General features: G+C 43.8%; 1 protein-coding gene across 2 annotated transcripts in view; it reads right to left on the bottom strand.

Annotated features, from left to right (window-relative positions):
* Nucleotides 1–20,546, bottom strand: part of ERBB3 (erb-b2 receptor tyrosine kinase 3) — a 364,313-nt gene extending 343,767 nt beyond the window's left edge. Inside the window, exon 1 of one of the 2 annotated variants that reach the window (XM_069653771.1) lies at nucleotides 20,095–20,546. In XM_069653771.1, the coding sequence (XP_069509872.1) occupies nucleotides 20,095–20,173 (79 nt within the window). In that variant the 5' untranslated portion in view covers nucleotides 20,174–20,546. The remainder of the gene's footprint in view (nucleotides 1–20,094) is intronic. The other variant, XM_069653770.1, reaches the window with a different exon arrangement.
* Nucleotides 20,547–22,752: the final 2,206 nt, after the last annotated feature.

Here is a 22,752-nt window from a genome sequence, read left to right on the forward strand (position 1 = left end):
ATATCATAAAGAGTCTCATGACCCCCTCCTTGACATCCTCCAGGCCCCTTCTCTGTGAGGAATTCAACCATCCGCATTGGTGGGTGAGTGCTCACCTGGGGATAAAAAAAAAATATGAAATTGAGGGTGGGTGAACCTCTGGAAAATGTGTGGAGCTAATCTGCACACATTTTCCTATGCTCACTGCACGACATACTCATAGACCTGTGTACTCTGGGTGGACACAGCCGCTGTCCTCCCTGTCACATTTAGTTGGAATGGGACACCCAGGAGTACATCAAGGCATCTGAAAAGGGTAAGGGCAAAACATTCCCCCTGCCATGGCCAGCCTAATAAAGGCTCCATGGATCCACCATATCCTTTGTTGGCTCGGGCAGAATGGTGGCAGCAATTAAACACAATTAGCATACTAATAGAGTATTCTTCAAACAGGCCCACATGGGGCCTAACGGCAGAGGCTAACAAAAGACAGCCTTTGATACGCACTGTGTGAACCTGAAGCCAGTATCAAGGGCAGTGAAGTGTTGTGTCTGGTAAATGTGTTTACAGTAGGCAACCCCAGCAGAGGGACCCCTTTAAGAGGGTAGGAGTATGTGATTTGATGGAGGCAGAAAGTCTGTTCTCACTACAACTTCAAGGGAGACCTGGCTTTAATCAGTAACCACAGAGAGCTCAATTAACCAGAGAGACGCTTTGATCCACAGGAGACAGGAAGATGGGCGGGACTTAGTAGTACATGTTTTGACCTCTTCACCTTTCCTGTTGCAAAGCACTCTGGTTATAACCTCACGCGTAACAGAAGATTGTTGGTAGGGACCCAGGATTGGTTCATTAAGGTGGGCATAGCCTATACCAATCACTGCGACCCATTTGACTTTAAAAGAGGGTTGAGCCCCTCTTTTGGCATATCATCTGAAGACTTTGCAAGGAGTAGCAAGAAGAACTCAGCCTTGGACCCTGGCTGAAGGTACAGTCTGTCTTACATCTTCCACCAGTGAAGGAAGGCCAGGACCTCCAAGAGGGAAGCAAGATTCCTCCCCTAAACATCTCCCAGGGAACAGAGGGAGATACTGAATTCAGAGGACCCTCCAGCAGCTCCAGAATCGGTACCCTGCCAGCACACAGCATGCCCTGCTAGGATCTGCAAGCAAGCTTCCTAGGTGGGACGTGCCAGAGAGTCTCTGAACCAAACCAAGGAAAAAGCCATTGCCTGCAACACTCTCCTCAACTTTGGGCCGTCCACCTTTGAGGACGACACGAGCCAAGTGAAGAAACTAGGAGTGCACTGACAGGCATCAACCAGCGTCCACCTTAAAGAACATTTTTGAGGCAGTCGAGCCCCTCGAGCTGCAACTGACTGCACTGCTGACTGTTATCACGCTGCAGTCGCTCACGCAGTCCGAGATGCATCGGTCAGTGCTTCAGACCCGCCAACCAGAACTGATAGGATTCCTGACCCCAAGCCCCTGTGTAGGCTAGCCTACAGCCGTTCGTCCAGCCTTGCTCAGTGAACTGCCTGCCCCGTGATACCCGCAGCTGTCTCCTGTCTTGAACTCTGTCACAGAAGCTGCAAAGCACCCTGAAACAGACTCGACATTGTCGAGCACCAAGAACTTCTACAAGCACAAGGTGCATTGTGGTTCTGACCCCCTTGTTCTTCTCCGAAGTCCACTAGTGACATTTTATGACCCATTGCTCCCTTTGTGCTGAAACCAAGTATCCTTGAACTATCGCAACTAATTACTTTACCCACTACCTTTCTGTCAGTATCCAGAGTGCATCCCTTTTCCTTCTTTGAAACTGTCTGTCCTCTGCATTCCTTTACAGGGTGGGTTGTATTTTGTAGTGTGCTAGAACTGTCTGTTGTATAATAATAAAGTAGATATTTTTATACAACCTTGACTCGGTAGTCCCTTTTATCATTGGGTAATTATTGTATTTCGCTGTGTGGCAATTAACCAACAATCCACAACCTCATGGAGATAAGCCTGCCGTTCCGTCCACGTTACCAAAATTGGGCGACGAGGTTTATAATTGACTTGTGTTACTAATCTGTTCAGATCCCTTTTGGTGTACTAGAGGTGTGTGGCTGATTGTTTAGAAACCGATAGTCATACCTGGATCACTGCTACCCCGTAAGGTGATTCGTCACATCCTCATGCTCCACCGGGCTGTACCGGCACCTCTCAAAGGCACTGACTAGCCAGAGAAACCCTCAATTTCCACACATGCCTGCCCGCCTGCCGCTTCGGGGGAATAACAGAGAAGACAGGATTCAGCACCCTCCCACCCCCAAGTTCCTTCTTCTATCATCATTAAAAACAGGCACGTGGGTTCGCAGGGGAAAGGCGGCGTGGTGGGCGTGCCCATGAGGGCAGTGAGCAGGAGCAGTGTTTCCTCGGGGCACGCCATATCCCCGCACTAATAAGTAACCGGTTATTAATTGGCACTTACAGCCCCGGTGAAATGTGCAGCTATGCCAGCAGCAGCAGCAGCCCTGCCTCTGGAAACGGAAAGCATTAAACAAACTACGTGGTTGCCATGACAACGCCTGCCATGAGAACCACGCGCTATTCACACAACACCAACCGATGCCAGAGTGATTGAGTATATCAACCATGGCCAAAATTATAAGACACAACAGATTTATTTTATAATCAAAAACAAGTGTCAAACCAACGGGGTAAGTATAGGCATAAAAGCTCAGGTGAAATACCACCAGCGAAATTCCATAGTGGTCGGTATTTTCTTGTTTTGATGTGTTTCAAATGAAAAGTGCTACGCCCGTGTACAAAGGGCATATTGATGGCTGGAGCAGTTACATCCCTGCGTGCTCTTTTGCATAGTCATGCTATATGATGAAGGAAAGAGCGGGAAACTGCAAACGGGGAGGGTACACTAGAGTCTTTAAATACATCTTCAGTAACTGCAGTATTTACAGACATATATAGACATGCAAGCCAGTGATAATGGTGATTGGAGATCACCAAGAAAGTGATGTCGCTCTAAGACCCTGGGGCTTCATCCTAGGAGGAGGATCTTAAGAGTGATGGCGAAGCCCGTGTGTGTTGGTTATTGTGAAGGTATGCAAGCACACGCCCTAAAAGCACCAGCAGCAACAAGAAAGAGTTAGAGAGCCAGGACCTTCGGTGGCGCGCTAGTGCAAATAGTTCAAGGAGATATCACCAAAGCACCAGCACCAACAGCAAAGCTTAGAGAGCCAGCACATGCGGTGGCGCGCTAGTGCAAATAGTTCAAGGAGATATCACCAAAGCACCAGCACCAACAGCAAAGAGTTAGATAGCCAGGATATGAAGTGGCGAGCTAGCGAAAATAGTTTAAGCAGATATCACCAAAGCACCGACAGGAAAGAGAGAGCCAGGAAGACATGCAGAGTCGTGCTAGCGCAAATAGTTCAAGCAGATATCACCAAAGCACCAGCACCGACAGGAAAGAGTTAGAGAGCCAGGACAAGCAGTGGCGCGCTAGCGAAAACAATTCAAACAGATATCACCAAAGCACGAGCACCAACAGGAAAGATTAGAGAGCCAGGGCATGTGGTCGTGCGCTAGGGCATATAGTTCAAGCAGATATCACCAAAGCACCAGCACTGACAGGAAAGAGTTAGAGAGACAGGACATGCGGAGGTGCGCTAGCGCAAATAGTTCAAGCAGATATGACCAAAGCACCAACAGGAAAGAGTTAGAGAGCCATGACATGCAGTGGTGCGCTAGCACAAATAGCTCAAGTAGATATCACCAATGCACCAGCACCAACAGAACAGAGATAGAGAGCCAGGACATGCGGTGGCGCGCTAGTGCAAATAGTTCAAGAAGATATCACCAAAGCACCAGCACCAACAGGAAAGAGTTAGAGAGCCAGGGCATGCAGTGGCATGCTAGAGAAAATAGTTAAAGCAGATATCACCAAAGCACCAGCACCAACAGGAGAGAGTCAGAGAGCCAGGTGATGTGGTGGCGCGCTAGCGCAAATAGTTCAAGCCAATATCACCAAAGCACCAGCACCAACAGGAAAGAGTTAAAGAGCCAGGACATGCAGTGGTGCACTTGCACAAATATTTCAAGCCGATATCACCAAAGCACCAGCACCAACAGGAAAGAGTTAGAGAGACAGGATATGTGGTGGCGCGCTTGTGCAAATAGTTCAAGCAGATATCACCAAAGCACCAGCACCAACAGGAAATATTTAGAGAGCCAGGTGATGAGGTGGCGCGCTAGCGCAAATAGTTCAAGCCAATATCACCAAAGCACCAGCACCAACAGGAAAGAGTTAGAGAGCCAGGACATGCAGTGGTGCAATTGCACAAATAGTTCAAGCCGATATCACCAAAGCACCAGCACCAACAGAAAAAAGTTAGGGAGCCAGGGCATGCAGTGGCATGCTAGAGAAAATAGTTAAAGCCAATCTCACCAAAGCACCAGCACCAACAGGAAAGAGAGAGTCAGGGCATGCAGTGGCATGCTAGAGAAAATAGTTAAAGCAGATATCACCAAAGCACCAGCACCAATAGGAAAGAGTCAGAGAGCCAGGTGATGTGGTGGCGCCCCAGCGCAAATAGTTCAAGCCAATATCACCAAAGCACCAGCACCAACAGGAAAGAGTTAGAGAGCCAGGACATGCAGTGGTGCACTTGCACAAATAGTTCAAGCCGATATCACCAAAGCACCAGCACCAACAGGAAAGAGTTAGAGAGACAGGATATGTGGTGGCGTGCTTGCGCAAATAGTTCAAGCAGATATCACCAAAGCACCAACAGGAAAGAGTTAGAGAGCCAGGTGATGGGGTGGCGCGCTAGCGCAAATAGTTCAAGCCAATATCACCAAAGCACCAGCACCAACAGGAAAGAGTTAGAGAGCCAGGACATGAGGTGGCACACTTGTGCAAATAGTTAAAGTCGATATCACCAGTGCACCAGCACCAACAGGAAAGAGTTGGAGAGCCAGGACATGCGGCGGTGCGCCAGTGCAATTAGTTCAATTCGATATCACCAAAGCACCAGCACCAACAGGAAAAAGTTAGAGAGCCGCAAATAGTGCAAGTCGATATCACCAATGCACAGCACAATTCCCAGGACCCTAGAAGCACCGAAGCACCAACAGAGGACAATGGGATAGGGTGTGTGTAGGTTGTGGAGATAATGAATGCCCCCATCACCAACATGAGCCAAAGCACCAGGGTATGTTGGGTAATAGAAGTACAAAGCAGCACCATTGACCCCAAGGCCACAACTAAAGGGCTGTATAAAGAGTCTTACCCTCTGTTCCGAGGGTACACAAGACACCATCGCCATAAATACCCACACTATAAGCCTGGAGCGCAGCCAACCAAGGAATGCTAGAGTCGTAGGAGCAGAAATCATTCATATCACAACCAACAAAGGAATTGTAGGGCAGATTGAGCTGTACGACCCAAAGCCATTCAAATGGGCATCACAAAGAAATGTTGTATAAACAGATGTATATAAGCACAAGCCAATTATATAAGTATCACCAATAAAGGCATGCTAGGGTAAGTAAGTACAAGACGTTCATATTAGTATTACCAACAAAAGAATGCCACGGTAGGTAGAGTTATCTAAGCACAAGACACTCAAATTATTATCGTGATCTATGAAATGTTGGGGAAGACAGCCATATAAGCACAAGCCACTCAAACTAGCATCACCAACAAAGGAATGCTAGGTTAGATAGCGGTGTGTAAGCGCAAATCATTCACATAACCATGACCCACAAGGCAACACTAGCGTAGTTAGAGGCCTGTTATCAGAAACTATTCAAATGAACATCGCCAACAAGGGATTGCTGGAATAGGTAGAGGCCTAGAAGACCAAGCCATTCACAGTCACCACTGCCACTGAACAACTCCAATCCTACTTGGAAGACAAACTCCCTTCCAGGTCTTCCACTCCAGCTTCAGGCGGGTAGAACTGCTGCAGCCTCCCACCGTTTTATGAGCGAGAAAGCAGTGAAACCTCAGGATGCGAAATTCCCCGACACTTCTTACACTCCTGGCCCGCTCAGCAGCATTTAACACTGCCTTTGACATGTAACCCTTGGCAATGGACACTGCCTGTCGACATTGACAAACCCGGCTCCTTGATACAGCTGTTGATTATCATTTGCACATTGTGTCCATAGTTCCCATAAAACTATGTAGATGCATACAACTGTTAACTTTATCACTGGCACGGTGTGCTGTGACGAATCGAGGGAATTCGTCCTTTCTCCCCAAGGGGGAACCCTCCCCCCTTTGCGGCTAGGGAAGTGAGCCCTCTCCTAAATACCCTCCCTAGGGGCAGAGGCAAGTGGGACTTCACTGGGAGAGACTCCTCATTTGGGGACAAGGACTGCCGTTCCGACGAGGAACTCCATAGGGAACACATCAGTACTTCCTCTTCAAATGTATCTTATAAAGATTTGGGTGAAGAAATCATCAATATGTGCTATTGCCGACTGGAAACTGTGACTACTCCGTTAACTAAGGAATTTCTATTGACTGAGACGAAGAGGAGGACTTCTTGAGGAGAAGAGAAGCAATACTAGAAATAGAGAAAGGAATATGATACTATGCCAGGGAAGTCCCACAGCTATGTAGTGTATGAAAGGGGAGGAGCCTAGAGGACTGGAAGAGCAACCTGCAAGTTACAAAATTGCTTGCACGCCAGCACCTAGCAGAGGCTGACTGCTTGGTATCCGGAATGAGCGAGGGAGCAGGAACCAGACAGACGCGCACAGAGTTTCACACCGACGCAAAGAAGAGAACCGAAGCTGGACACGCAGCGTCCCAGAAGTTAGAAAATAAAGGATAATGAAAGCAGTGGAGTGACCGCAGAAAGCTTGTGATGGACCGGCAGTCCTTTCAACGGTGGTGATACTGCTCAAGCAGAATGGAATGAACCAGTGATTGAGATACACAAGAGCTTACAAGCCCGAAGGAATGTAGGATGAGACGTGAAGGAAATCTCCAAGGCAAACATGAAAAAGCTAAGAGAAGCGTAGAGAAGAACAGAAATTGCGGTGATATTTTCCGTACTGGTTGCAGGAAACAGGGAATACGGGAGACCCCGGAGGGGAACTGAGAATCCTTATGGGAATGCTCATACTCGTTCCAGTACAGAAAAAGGAACTATAATATTAAAAGCCAATGAAGTAAATGAGAAACCTTATGGGAATTCTCATACTCGTCCCAGTACAGAAAAGGGAACTATAATATTAAAAGCCAATGAAGTAAATAAGAACACTTATGGGAATGCTCATATCATCCCAGTACATATAAAGGAACTACAATATTTAAAGCCAACAAAGTTAATTAGACGCCTTGTGGGAATGTTCATACTCCTCCCAGTATAAATAATGAGACTATAATTTTGAGAATCAGTGAAGCCAATAAGAATCATTATTTGAATGCTCATAGTCATCCCAGCAAAGAAAAAGAGTATATCAAATGGATAATTAGTCGAGTGAATGAGAATCATTACTAAAAAGCTCATACTCGTCCCAGTGAGAGACAGCAAAGCATTATATTAATACCCAGGAGAGGGAATCTTCATGCTCATCGCAATCAAGAGAGACTACGTCAAGAAGTGAGATCGACAACAAGGGAAAGATGTATAACTCCCTAACAGCCTCACCAGGGGGAAAGGAGGGAACCCCCTATTCCTAAAGGGAGTTACAAGGAAAACAAGCAAGAAGCTGATAACTATTATACAAGAGAGAAGAACGGCCATGAAAGCTCTGAATGAACTGTATGAATTGATAAAAGCAGTCACCAAAGACTATTTGAAAATATCCTATTGAACTGAAGCCTACAAGAAGTGAACAAATACCAGGAGATTGGAGTCATTCTCCTGTCCATAGTTATTAAGTTAGTGGCAGGGTCGGGTAAGGGTAGTTTGAACAGTGGACCGGTTACTTTAGACTTTGACTGAAGGCTGACACGCACCTTAGTAAGGACGACTCGTAGTATAGGGAACGTTAGGCATTATTCATATCCTTTGTTAAACTTGAAAGTGAAATGTCTAATCAGAGTCCGTGTTCTTCTTCTGACCCACCACAGTGCCTACATCATGTGCTTCATACAACATGCGCTTAGATGTGTCGGAATGTTTTCATTCAAAGTATCCGCGAAGGAGTGCTGCACCCCCAGACATCTTTTGAACCCCCTCTCCTCGTTGCCACCATTCTCATGGCTCTTCCTTCCCAACCCTCCTTTCCCCGTGATGCAGAGCTGGCAGGAGCTATGCAGGGGCCCATTTCAAAATCATATATCTGGGACCCCTTGCCTACAGCAGGGAAAACCTGCCTGCATATGTTAACAATAAAAATGCATTGATCTGGTCACTTAAGATTTAGAATCGCGACATGGAAGTGGAAATGGTCATTATATTATTTAGGGCACAGGCACTTTCACATGGTACAGTTTTGTATCCCAGGAGAATATATCTCATCACACAATAAATATATAATAGAGGGAATGGGAAGAATTAATTCAGTGCAACATAGCTAAAGGGTTCCGGAGGCAGCTGTGTGGTACACGCATTGTAATGGAAAATATGTTTCCTTATACATCTTCTGATTGGTATTCCCCTAGTATTTACCATGAAGGTGCATAACATGAACCCTCCCTTCAACTTCGTTTATCTCGCTGCCTCACACCACAGAGCTGAAAGAGGGTAAAACCTGTCTGTGATCAATGAACGTGTTTTGAGAAGTATGTCTTTGGTCAGAAAATACATGTTTACAGTGACACAGTTTGTTGGGGTGGGTAGAGGAGTGTAAGAACAAAGCATTCATAATAAGATCAACAAATGAATGCTAGTATGGGTAGAGATATACAAGTACAATTCATTCATAATAAGATCACCAAGCAAAGGAATGCTAGAGTTGATATAGGTGGGTAAGCACAAAACATTTGTAATCAGGTCACCAATTGTGTGGGTAGAGGTATGCAAGTACAATTCATTCATAATAAGATCACCAAAGGAATGCTACAGTTGGTATATGTGGGTAGGCACAACACATTTCTAATAAGATCGCCAAATAAAGGAATGCTAGTGTAGGTAGAGGTATATAAGCACACAGCATCCATAATAAGATCAACAAACGAATGCTAGTATGGGTAGAGATATATAAGTACAATTCATTCATAATAAGATCACCAAACAAAGGAATGATAGAGTTGATATAGGTGGCTAAGCACAAAACATTAGTAATAAGATCACCAAACAAAGAAATGCTAGTCTGGGTAGAGGTATATAAGCACAATGCACCCATAATAAGATCACCAAGCAACATAATGTTATGGTGGTAGAGGTATATAAGCACAAAACATTAGTAATAAGATCACCAAACAAAGAAATGCTAGTCTGGGTAGAGGTATATAAGCACAATGCACCCATACTAAGATCACCAAGCAACAGAATGTTATGGTGGTAGAGGTATATAAGCACAAAACATTTGTAATAAGATCACTAAACAAAGGAATGCGAGTGTGGGTAGAGGTGTGTAAGCACAAAGCATTTGTAATAAGATCACCAAACAAAGGAATGCTAGTGTGGGTAGAGGTATATAAGCACAATGCACCCATAATAAGATCACCAAGCAACAGAATGTTATGGTGGTAGAGGTATATAAGCACAAAACATTAGTAATAAGATCACCAAACAAAGAAATGCTAGTCTGGGTAGAGGTATATAAGCACAATGCACCCATAATAAGATCACCAAGCAACAGAATGTTATGGTGGTAGAGGTATATAAGCACAAAACATTTGTAATAAGATCACCAAACAAAGGAATGCTAGTGTGGGTAGAGGTGTGTAAGCACAAAGCATCCATAATAAGATCTCCAAGCAAAGGAATGTTGGGATGGGTAGAGGTATATAAGTACAAAGCATTCATAATAAGATCTCCAAGCAAAGGAATGTTGGGGTGGGTAGAGGTATATAAGTACAAAACATTCAAAATAAGATCTCCAAGCAAAGGAATGTTGGGGTGGGTAGAGGTATATAAGTACAAAACATTCATAATAAGATCTCCAAGCAAAGGAATGTTGGGATGGGTAGAGGTATATAAGTACAAAACATTCATAATAAGATCTCCAAGCAAAGGAATGTTGGGATGGGTAGAGGTATAAAAGGGGAAAGCATTCATAATAAGATCTCCAAGCAAAGGAATGTTGGGGTGGGTAGAGGCATATAAGTACAAAGCATTCATACTAAGATCTCCAAGCAGAGGAATGTTGGGTGGGTAGAGGTATATAAGTACAAAGCATTCATAATAAGATCTCCAAGCAAAGGAATGTTGGGTGGGTAGAGGTATATAAGTACAAAGCATTCATAATAAGATCACCAAGCAGAGGAATGTTGGGGTGGGTAGAGGTATATAAGTACAAAGCATTCATAACAAGATCGCCAAGCAAAGGAATGTTTGGATGGGTAGAGGTATATAAGTACAAAACATTCATAATAAGATCACCAAGCAAAGGAATGCTAGTGTGGGTAGAGGTATATAAGCACAAAGCATTCATAATAAGATCAGCAAAGGAATGTTGGGTGGGTAGAGGTATATAAGTACAACGCATTCATAATAAGATCACCAAGCAGAGGAATGTTGGGGTGGGTAGAAGTATATAAGTACAAAGCATTCATAATAAGATCACCAAGCAGAGGAATGTTGGGGTGGGTAGAGGTATATAAGTACAAAGCATTCATAATAAGATCTCCAAGCAGAGGAATGTTGGGTGGGTAGAGGTATATAAGTACAAAGCATTCATAATAAGATCTCCAAGCAAAGGAATGTTGGGTGGGTAGAGGTATATAAGTACAAAGCATTCATAATAAGATCACCAAGCAGAGGAATGTTGGGGTGGGTAGAGGTATATAAGTACAAAACATTCATAATAAGATCACCAAGCAGAGGAATGTTGGGGTGGGTAGAGGTATATAAGTACAAAGCATTCATAATAAGATCACCAAGCAGAGGAATGTTGGGGTGGGTAGAGGTATATAAGTACAAAGCATTCATAATAAGATCACCAAGCAGAGGAATGTTGGGGTGGGTAGAGGTATATAAGTACAAAGCATTCATAATAAGATCACCAAGCAGAGGAATGTTGGGGTGGGTAGAGGTATATAAGTACAAAGCATTCATAATAAGATCACCAAGCAGAGGAATGTTGGGGTGGGTAGAGGTATATAAGTACAAAGCATTCATAATAAGATCACCAAGCAGAGGAATGTTGGGGTGGGTAGAGGTATATAAGTACAAAGCATTCATAATAAGATCACCAAGCAGAGGAATGTTGGGGTGGGTAGAGGTATATAAGCACAAAGCATCCATAATAAGATCAACAAACGAATGCTAGTATGGGTAGAGATATATAAGTACAATTCATTCATAATAAGATCACCAAACAAAGGAATGATAGAGTTGATATAGGTGGCTAAGCACAAAACATTAGTAATAAGATCACCAAACAAAGAAATGCTAGTCTGGGTAGAGGTATATAAGCACAATGCACCCATAATAAGATCACCAAGCAACAGAATGTTATGGTGGTAGAGGTTTATAAGCACAAAACATTAGTAATAAGATCACCAAACAAAGAAATGCTAGTCTGGGTAGAGGTATATAAGCACAATGCACCCATACTAAGATCACCAAGCAACAGAATGTTATGGTGGTAGAGGTATATAAGCACAAAACATTTGTAATAAGATCACCAAACAAAGGAATGCTAGTGTGGGTAGAGGTGTGTAAGCACAAAGCATTTGTAATAAGATCACCAAACAAAGGAATGCTAGTGTGGGTAGAGGTATATAAGCACAATGCACCCATAATAAGATCACCAAGCAACAGAATGTTATGGTGGTAGAGGTATATAAGCACAAAACATTAGTAATAAGATCACCAAACAAAGAAATGCTAGTCTGGGTAGAGGTATATAAGCACAATGCACCCATAATAAGATCACCAAGCAACAGAATGTTATGGTGGTAGAGGTATATAAGCACAAAACATTTGTAATAAGATCACCAAACAAAGGAATGCTAGTGTGGGTAGAGGTGTGTAAGCACAAAGCATCCATAATAAGATCTCCAAGCAAAGGAATGTTGGGATGGGTAGAGGTATATAAGTACAAAGCATTCATAATAAGATCTCCAAGCAAAGGAATGTTGGGGTGGGTAGAGGTATATAAGTACAAAACATTCATAATAAGATCTCCAAGCAAAGGAATGTTGGGGTGGGTAGAGGTATATAATTACAAAACATTCATAATAAGATCTCCAAGCAAAGGAATGTTGGGGTGGGTAGAGGTATATAAGTACAAAACATTCATAATAAGATCTCCAAGCAAAGGAATGTTGGGATGGGTAGAGGTAAATAAGTACAAAGCATTCATAATCAGATCACCAAGCAAAGGAATGTTGGGGTGGGTAGAGGTATAAAAGGGGAAAGCATTCATAATAAGATCTCCAAGCAAAGGAATGTTGGGGTGGGTAGAGGTATATAAGTACAAAACATTCATAATAAGATCTCCAAGCAAAGGAATGTTGGGATGGGTAGAGGTATATAAGTACAAAGCATTCATAATAAGATCGCCAAGCAAAGGAATGTTGGGGTGGGTAGAGGTATATAAGTACAAAGCATTCATAACAAGATCGCCAAGCAAAGGAATGTTTGGATGGGTAGAGGTATATAAGTACAAAACATTCATAATAAGATCACCAAGCAAAGGAATGCTAGTGTGGGTAGAGGTATATAAGCACAAAGCATTCATAATAAGATCAGCAAAGGAATGTTGGGTGGGTAGAGGTATATAAGTACAACGCATTCATAATAAGATCACCAAGCAGAGGAATGTTGGGGTGGGTAGAGGTATATAAGTACAAAGCATTCATAATAAGATCACCAAGCAGAGGAATGTTGGGGTGGGTAGAGGTATATAAGTACAAAGCATTCATAATAAGATCTCCAAGCAGAGGAATGTTGGGTGGGTAGAGGTATATAAGTACAAAGCATTCATAATAAGATCTCCAAGCAAAGGAATGTTGGGTGGGTAGAGGTATATAAGTACAAAGCATTCATAATAAGATCACCAAGCAGAGGAATGTTGGGGTGGGTAGAGGTATATAAGTACAAAGCATTCATAATAAGATCACCAAGCAGAGGAATGTTGGGGTGGGTAGAGGTATATAAGTACAAAGCATTCATAATAAGATCACCAAGCAGAGGAATGTTGGGGTGGGTAGAGGTATATAAGTACAAAGCATTCATAATAAGATCACCAAGCAGAGGAATGTTGGGGTGGGTAGAGGTATATAAGTACAAAGCATTCATAATAAGATCACCAAGCAGAGGAATGTTGGGGTGGGTAGAGGTATATAAGTACAAAGCATTCATAATAAGATCTCCAAGCAAAGGAATGTTGGGTGGGTAGAGGTATATAAGTACAAAGCATTCATAATAAGATCACCAAGCAGAGGAATGTTGGGGTGGGTAGAGGTATATAAGTACAAAGCATTCATAATAAGATCACCAAGCAGAGGAATGTTGGGGTGGGTAGAGGTATATAAGTACAAAGCATTCATAATAAGATCACCAAGCAGAGGAATGTTGGGGTGGGTAGAGGTATATAAGTACAAAGCATTCATAATAAGATCACCAAGCAGAGGAATGTTGGGGTGGGTAGAGGTATATAAGTACAAAGCATTCATAATAAGATCACCAAGGCAGAGGAATGTTGGGGTGGGTAGAGGTATATAAGTACAAAGCATTCATAATAAGATCACCAAGCAGAGGAATGTTGGGGTGGGTAGAGGTATATAAGTACAAAGCATTCATAATAAGATCACCAAGCAGAGGAATGTTGGGGTGGGTAGAGGTATATAAGTACAAAGCATTCATAATAAGATCACCAAGCAGAGGAATGTTGGGGTGGGTAGAGGTATATAAGTACAAAGCATTCATAATAAGATCACCAAGCAGAGGAATGTTGGGGTGGGTAGAGGTATATAAGTACAAAGCATTCATAATAAGATCACCAAGCAGAGGAATGTTGGGGTGGGTAGAGGTATATAAGCACACATCATTAACACTAGTGCATACAGGGAAGTCATCCGCATTATCATTCGCAAAAGTAAAATGGCCAATATAATAGGAAGTATTATATTGTGTTGAGCGCCGGAATCCTTCAACTTCTAAGCACTGTAATAACAGCTGTTATTAACCAATGTAGTGACCTCGGAGGGTTGAGGGGCTCGCCTAACTCGTCACCTTTTTGGCACAGAGCATTTGAAGGAATGTGTAATGTAATATGGACATACACAGCCCACGTTTTGCCATTGTTGACGCCCCATCGGCGTTGTAACGAGAAACAGTTCTCATTATCGAGGTCAATTGAAGATGCCTCTGCGGCAAAAGATAAGCACGCGCTACTGAAGTCATCCACACAGGCTAGTCAGGAGGTGCTTATAGCTGCCCGAAGCATCACCAGAACTGCTCAGAGCGCTATCTTTCCTGCTAAACGTAGAGCATCACTTGCCATAAAGGAACACATTTTGGCAAGGGCGGTTTCTGGGGACGAAGGCGGATAACTGCATCTGCCTGTTTCCCTTGTGGACCCTCCCGAGTGGGCACCTTGCCATAGAACAGGGTATTTGACTCGTGCTCGTACTCGGTAGAAGGGCTCCCACACCCTTTGTAACTTTGCACTTTCTCTAATGTTCGTTCGTTTTGGGATTGTTCCTCTAAATGAAAACGCTCCCGGGGCGCATCCATTCCCATCCACCTACTGACCCACACCGGCGGGAGACTCCTATCTGCCGGCAACAAAAGGAAGCCTGGAAAGCACCAAACCTTGCAGCAAAACAACAGCCCGGGGGTTTCTGCGGCTCCGCGAAAGCCAGCAAACGGCAGCGCAGCAGGGGTCCCGCTGTACACTTCCACAGCTGCTGTAGGCGCAGGAGCGCCAAGAAGCTCCAGATATCCTACGAAAGATGGCGTCGCATTCCCATTCTGCCACGGAAGACACCCGGGCTTGCGATACAGCGCTGTGCTCTGCCTTGGGGTACACACAGTGCAGCGAACCGTAGCAGGAGGGAGGGATCATGTAGATAGAGGTGCATAGATGCCTGGGCAGATATATAGAGGGAGGCGGAGCGTTAACTTGGTAGATATAGATAGCCAGGTACATACATGCATGGATGCATAGGTAGAGCAATAGATGCATAGATACATATATGCATAGATAGATGCAGATAGATAGATGCATAGCTAGCTCGAGATGCATAAACCGCTGTACAGATAGATGCATAGATGCATAGGTAGATAGACACATAGGTACAGATAAACGCATAAACAAATGCATAGATAGATGCATAGATAGACAGATGGAAGCATGGATAGGTGCATAGATGGATGCATAGATAGATGCATAGTTGCATAAGTAGATAGACAGATACAAAGGTAGATAGTTAAATGAATAGATAGCCAGATGTATAACTAGATGCATAAATAGAAGCATAGATAGCTAGTTGCATAGATAGATAGATAGATAGATAGATAGATAGATAGATAGATAGATAGATAGATTTAGAGGCATAGATAGACAGATGTATAGACAGATACATAGATATATAGATGGATGCATAAATCACAAGATATATAGATAGATGCATAGAGAGATTTGGAGGCATAGATGGATAAATATGGATAGCTATCTATACGTAGATATTGGTAGATATAGATAGATGCATAGATAGATGCATAAATAGATATTGGTGGAGCTGGATATATGCATAGGTAGATGAACAGATCCATAGATAGATGCACAGACAGATATAGGAAGAGATAGATTTAGAGGCATATTGAGGTGGATAGATAAATATGGATAGGTAGATATTGGTACATGAATAGATAGATAGACGCATAGAGAATCAGACCCATAGATAGATGCATAAACATATAGACAGACAAATAGATGTACAGAGAGGGACACATATATTGATAGATTTAGAGAGCTATGTTCTCTCTCTTTATGCACATTATAGTGCGGCAGTCGCCACACTATAGTTAAGGTTAGTGACATGAATTTAGGAAACCCATTAAGTCTATTGATAATAACATTTGACTTGCATAATGAATTTGGCTGATATTCTCCAAACAAAAAGTCTGTCATGCTATATTCCCCATTGGGCTTTGCAACAGAGAGACTTTTCAGAAAAGAAAAGTTGTCTTTTTTTTTGCTCGATGCGAATGATTACTGCAGTGATACGAAAACAAAAAGTGCAAAAAAAGCTATTTGGAGGAGGAAAATGGATGAACTTACATCAGGCTAGAGGTGGGGAGGGGGAAGAGGATACCATGTGAAATTGGAGAGTGGGAGGTGGTCTGGGGAGCCAGTTATAGTTTGAAAATGTTTGGATTATCGGGGGAATACCGAGATTCCAGTGTTAATAATGCAAGATGCGCTCGGAAAAGAAAATGAGTCACACAAAGCAAAAAGTGACAGGGGGTAATGGGAGAGAGCCAGGGAGGGAAAATGCAGATGAGGGGAGTGGAGGGCCATGGAAAGAGGATGGGGAACTAGATGAGTGCCTGCCTGTGAGGACAGAGAAGAGTTTTTTTTATTTTTAAGCATTTTAGCATTATCGCGGAATATGGGGGAATACCGTGGCATGAGTAGTTCATTGTCACTTTATCTGTAGCTCATCAGGAGAATCCCACAGGAATTAGAAGAGAGTGAAAAAAAAGAAATGTTATACCTAGTGGGCCCAAAAGAACCTATTGGGGCAACATGTACAGTGACAACGGCCTAAAGCCACAGCTGGTGAGCCACAAAGAAAAATATTGGTGCAAAATGTACAGTTGCCACGGCCAAAGGCCTTTGGTAGTGGGCCCCAAAGAAACCTATTGGTGCAGCATGTAAAGTGGCCTCGGCCGAAGCTCATGGCTAGTGGGCCCCAAAGTAACCTATTGGTGCAATACATACAGTGGACATGGCAGAAGGCCATGGCTAGTGGCTCCCAAAGAAACCTATTGGTGCAACATGTGTAGCAGCCACGGCCGGACAACATGACTAGTGGGCTTGATGGAAACCTAGTGTTTTAAAATAAACAGTGGGCACAGCCAAATGCTGTACTCCCTGGCCAGGGCTGAATGCCATGGCTAGTGGACCCCAAGGAAACCTATAGGTCGAACATGTACAGTGGCCATGGCCAAGGTCCATTGGTAGTGGGCCCCAAAGAAACCTATTAGTGCAATATGTACATGGCTAGTGGCCCTTGAATAAACTATCGTATAAGAAAACCCTAGAAATTCACTGAAAAAACTTTAGTTAAGGGACAGTTAATGTGATCAGATTTAACGCAAACAAACCCTTGAAATTCAGTGGATGTGGGAAGTGATGATCATCTTAACTCGGTACTCCCCGCACTCCACGGTTGCAGAGCGCATGGGCACATGCATAACAGATGGGATTTACAATGACAAACAAAATTAGAGGCCAGCAAGATAGCTCAGTGTGTTGAGCCCGCACTGCTGTGATGTGTGTGTGATCTGCAGGTCGTAGGTTCATGTCCTGCCAAGGCAAACTCAGCCTTTCATCCTTCAGAAGTCGATAAATGAGTACCAACTCTGGCTGGGAGGTATTGTTTGTATATGTGTTCTAAGTAAAGCGCTTAGGTGTACGCGCTATATAAAAAACACATCATTAGATCCTAGGGGATCCACAACTGTGGGACACAGAGTTAAGATGATCATCGCACCCAACTTCCGCTGATTTTTAAGAGTTTTGTACCATTAAATCTGACCACCTTCACTGTTGCTTAACTAACGTTTTTTCAGTGAACATATAGAGAGAGAGAGAGAGAGAGAGAGAGAGAGAGAGAGAGAGAGAGAGAGAGAGAGAGAGAGAGAGAGAGAGAAGAGAGATTTAGACAGGCAGTTCAGTAGATAGATTTACGTAGAGATAGCTAGATTTGGAGGTATGGACAGGTGGATGGATAAATATGGATAGCTATATATAGGTTGATTAGATAGGTAGGTATCAAGATAGATATATACAGGGATGTCATTTAGGGGTCACCAGAGGTTGCAACTGCGACCTCTGAGGTCTCCCTTGCGACCTCTAAAAACAAAACAAATTGTTTTTTTTTTAAAGTTTTTTTTGTAATGCAAGTTCCTGGGCTGTGGCCAGCACCATGTGGCTCTTTACTTCCGGAGTGGCTGGCTTTCTTGTTCAGGCCCCTTAAAAAAAGAAGAAAAATAAGAACAGGAGTACCACAAGTGTAACACTTTCAACACTGACCCTAAATAAGAAAGAATAGGAATACCAAAACATGTGTCTTTCTGGAATTCTAAACAATAAGTGCTAGACTCATTAAAGGTTTATTTCAGGCACACTTCAGAGGGTGAGTCACTGATTTAGTCTGTTCTTAAACGCCTCAACTCAGCCTTTCATCCTTCTGAGGTCAATAAATGAGTACCAACAGAGGTTGGGGGATATTGGGTGTATATTTGTTCTATATAAAGCGCTTAAGAGTAAGTGCTATATAATAAGACATCATTATCATTTGGTCATGGACGTCTGCTTGCATTCACAGTAATTTGGTAAAACGGGCCCATACACACTGATCTCAACGATATATACGATACATATCACATTATAGTGATATTGTAACCATGATTTTCGTAGTGTACAATACTATGTGATGCCTTACTTCAGGGGACAAGAGTCGTGTGACGTCACTTCCGCTACCCCTGGCATTTTGGTGGAATGACATCCCTGGATACATATATCGGTAGAGATAGATCGATATATCCATAGATCGATGCATAGATAGATAAACAGATCCATTGATAGACCGATATCCATATAGATAGATTTATAGAGAGAGATTTAGACAGATATGTTTCTCTGTTTCTGCATATATAGATAGAGTGAGAGAGATTTAGATAGATTGTTCCATAGATATAGGGATAGATATTCATATATTTATTTAGATAGATAGCTAGACAGATAGATTGATTGACAGACAGACATATTTAGGTTGAAAAGTCGGTCGGGGAAGTGTGCTTACACAGTTGCGGGAGTAGAGTGGATAGCGCGGGTGGGCATTTTTAGGTGAAACGTCACGCCATCGCATTCCTGGTTACGTTGCGTTAGAACGCTCTGGGACACCGAGAGTTGGTCCGGGGGCGCCCACTGACGCACCACGCCCCGCGCCCCGCGCCCCTTGGTGCCGGCCTGGGGGCGCCTCAGGGCAGCGGATAGGCGAGGGATTTGAATAAAATTGCTCCACCCGAGTGAGTCTCGGCAGCCCGTGCCAGGCTGAGCAGGAAGCGCCGTTTGGTGTCCCGAGCCAGGTGCTCCCTGCTGCCCTGGCTGGGACACACCTTCCTGAAACCGCACAACACACAACAATGAGACATGACATCAGCGGGCCACTAAACCCTGAGCACATTGCGAAAGCAATCACTTAAACCCAGAAACGCACCCAGACTGGTTCTGCGGCTTCGCGGAACAGGTTCCAGAGGTGCAACCCTACCAGATGTAGGGGGGGGGCTCTGACAGACAGCTGTCACGGCGCAAGCACAACAACACACCCTTCTCGCTGCTTCCCTTAAGCAGTCCCCCACATACCACGGCTTTCACAAACCACCGCACACTCGCCTCACAGTCACTCGCAAGGAATAGAAAACAGGGCACGTGTGAAGCTGGAGACCAAGTACGGTCTGCCGTGCGAGTAAAGCCAGTGCGCGCGTGTTAGGTAATAATGAATTGCACCTTTGAACAGTCCAACGGACGGACACACGGAAGCAGCCGGCAACACACTAACCAACTGCAATTATGTATTGAGTGCATATGCGACACGAGCACGCCATGTTCACCCCCAATTAAACACCAGGACAGGCGTGCCGGCCAAAACCTGCGCCCCTCTCAAAAAGTTCACAGTGTGAAGAAATAAACGCAGCCCCCCCCCTACACTCCCCTTTCCTTGGTGTCCGAGGCCCCTCTGGTACCCCGGGGTGCTCTTTACGAGCCGAGTGAGGCCAGTGTGGGCGACACTTACCTTCCTGTGCGGAGACCGGGTCCAGCCATGGCAGCAGGAGGCAGCAGCCCAGGGGCAGCAGCCACACCCGCGGCCCCATCCTCGGAGGTAACGCTCAGGCCCAGGCCATCGCTATCAGCAACCAGTCCGAGGGTCCGGAGAGATGGGCACCCTCGGCGCCCAGTAAACCTTATAAGCAGGACCAGTGACAGCGAAATCCGCACGAGATGAACAAGTGAAATCCAATCAACTGTTCCTTCCCTCTCCTTAATAGTCTGCCGGCTGGACGAGGAAAGGGTTATTCCGTCGACAAAAGTTCAAAATCAAGACAACAAGAATAAGTGGGGGCACGCGAAAACCCGAGTAGTCACACAGGACTGCGAGAGAGGCAGAATTAAGAAGTCCGCGTGCCACGAAAGTGCGCTTCCCTGGCTCCGACTGCAGCTCGGATTCCCACCACACACCGTGCATTCGGAGCAAGTGTCCCAGCCGCCTCTGATTGGCTAGCGTAGGGCCGCAGCAGCCAATGAGGCCGCGGCAGGCACACACACCAGCACGTACTGCCCTCTGCCCGGCTTGAGAGCGTTTCAAACATTTCAATTTAACATAAAGTGATTTTTTTTACTCTTTCAAGTTTTTCCACATTCCTACTGGAAATGAATTTTGCACAGGTTTTTTTTACAGAGATTAGGCAAAGAGCTGCGTTTGCAGTATTTCTTGTTCTTAGTCCAACAAACGGCATTTGCAATTTTAGATTGAAACACATTGTTATTCTATGCGACTAACAAATGAGCTTTTTTGTAAACGAGATTCACAATCTGTATGTCTTGTATTGCCCACACCCTGCGTTGCTTCCCCTACTCTATTTACAGTAACAGACAACCGGTAGGCAAACAGAATTGGAAACATTTTCTTTGCTCCCCACAAGAGGTTCATCGGTATTTTGGCACCTATTACTGGGTCTAAGCAACACACACATCAACAGTACCATGGGACTAACACAAAAGAAATGCCCAATAAAGGTTCTGTAGAAATGCAAAACCTTCAATTAAACTAAACATGCAGATAACTAATAACCCATCCCTGTAAAGGGGAACACGGACGAAGCGCACCTTGGATCACATGGAATGGATGGGCCCTTTGGTTTGTGGACATGACTTGATTTGATATGAACATTTGTAACTCGCACATACCCAGTAAGTAGGGTCCAAGCAGGAACTGCATATAGGCGCAGATGTTAGAGTCCATAGTTGCATTAATATGCTAACCTAAAACGTGGAGTCGCTAAAATAGTTACACAAAAAGATAGTTTTTAGTTGCTCCCTAAAAACAGATAAAACCTCACTCAGTCTGTCGCAGGTCCTTAGGACAAGCGTTCCAGGAGCGGGGGCCAAAGGAAGAAAAACAGCTATCGCCCAGGTTGTCATTTTAGGGAAGGGGACAACCAACAGATTTTTAATTTTTTTTTATAGTGTTTTATCAGAAATCAAGACTTTTCACAAAAAGAGGTTACAGTTTAAAACAAAAAGCAAAAAGAGTGGGCACCACTGTACGATGTTCACATTTCTCAAATAATTGTTTCTGTATAGAAGTTTCGTTGCTCTGAAGATTCCTTGTTGTCAAATTATAAAAAGGAGCTGGCTGTGACGAATAAGGAGACACCCTAATTCAAAAATACACAAGAAGCCAAAGACCAAGTGGAATACAAGGGCACACAGCCGCTCTCTCAGAAGACCCAATCAGGGTATGTAAGTTATGTAAACTCTCCAAAGCTTGATAGACTCCAAAGTAAAAATGTTTACATATTCAAAAAATAATGATAATAATGAAAGTTCAGTGGTAATTCATAAAGATTTTTATCAATCAATGGTTTTGTGAAAAAATACGTCTCTTGGTATGAGGCGTCACTAATATCTTCTTAGTGAGGAAGAAAAAAGCCACTAGCATTTTACGTCAGACCAAAACAATTTTTTGCCAATGCATTTCGGATTTACAAATCCTTCGTCAGGGCCAGTCTGTAATTAACATGTACGTTTCCATAACATCCAAAAGAAAGTGTATCACAATGCACATTCACATAAAAAAACATAAACAACATACCAATCATTGTAGTGGTAGGAAAATCGGTTGATACATAAAAGAAAAAATAGAAAAAGAAAAAGAATGAGCAATTAGAAGTCTGTAAATAATGAGGTTAGCGATGACAAGAGATGCAGAACGCGTTTACATGAGAAAATGGTAGAATGCTTGCATGGGAAGTGGCTTGGAGAACCAGAACTATGAGGTGGGCAGAAAGCTGCCCGGACAAAATCAGCGCCAAGGCGCAGATAAGCTGAAATGTAAGAGAGACATTGTAATGAACCCGGGAGGGATCCGTGTAAACAGTACGTGTCATAACGTCAGGGGAGCTTACCATGAGACCAGCGAGGAGTCGGACTGTTCCTCTCCCTTGCCGGCGTGTAACTGCGTTGTTCGCATCAGAGCGTTGCCCAGACAACGCTCCTTTAATAAACCACTTGATCGCGACCTGGCGAGGCGCGCGCTCTGGGACAAATGACAGCAAATGGGTTTCTAAGTGATTATTAAGAGCTATAAAATAATTGTAAGCCTTGATGGGAATATGTCAAGAACTGTGGAAACAAAATAATGAAAAAACAAGGAGACTGAAAGGATAGAGAT

This window comes from Ambystoma mexicanum, chromosome 3q, assembly GCF_040938575.1.
Source record: "Ambystoma mexicanum isolate Mex_15411 chromosome 3q, UKY_AmexF1_1, whole genome shotgun sequence".
NCBI classification, from domain to species: domain Eukaryota; kingdom Metazoa; phylum Chordata; class Amphibia; order Caudata; family Ambystomatidae; genus Ambystoma; species Ambystoma mexicanum.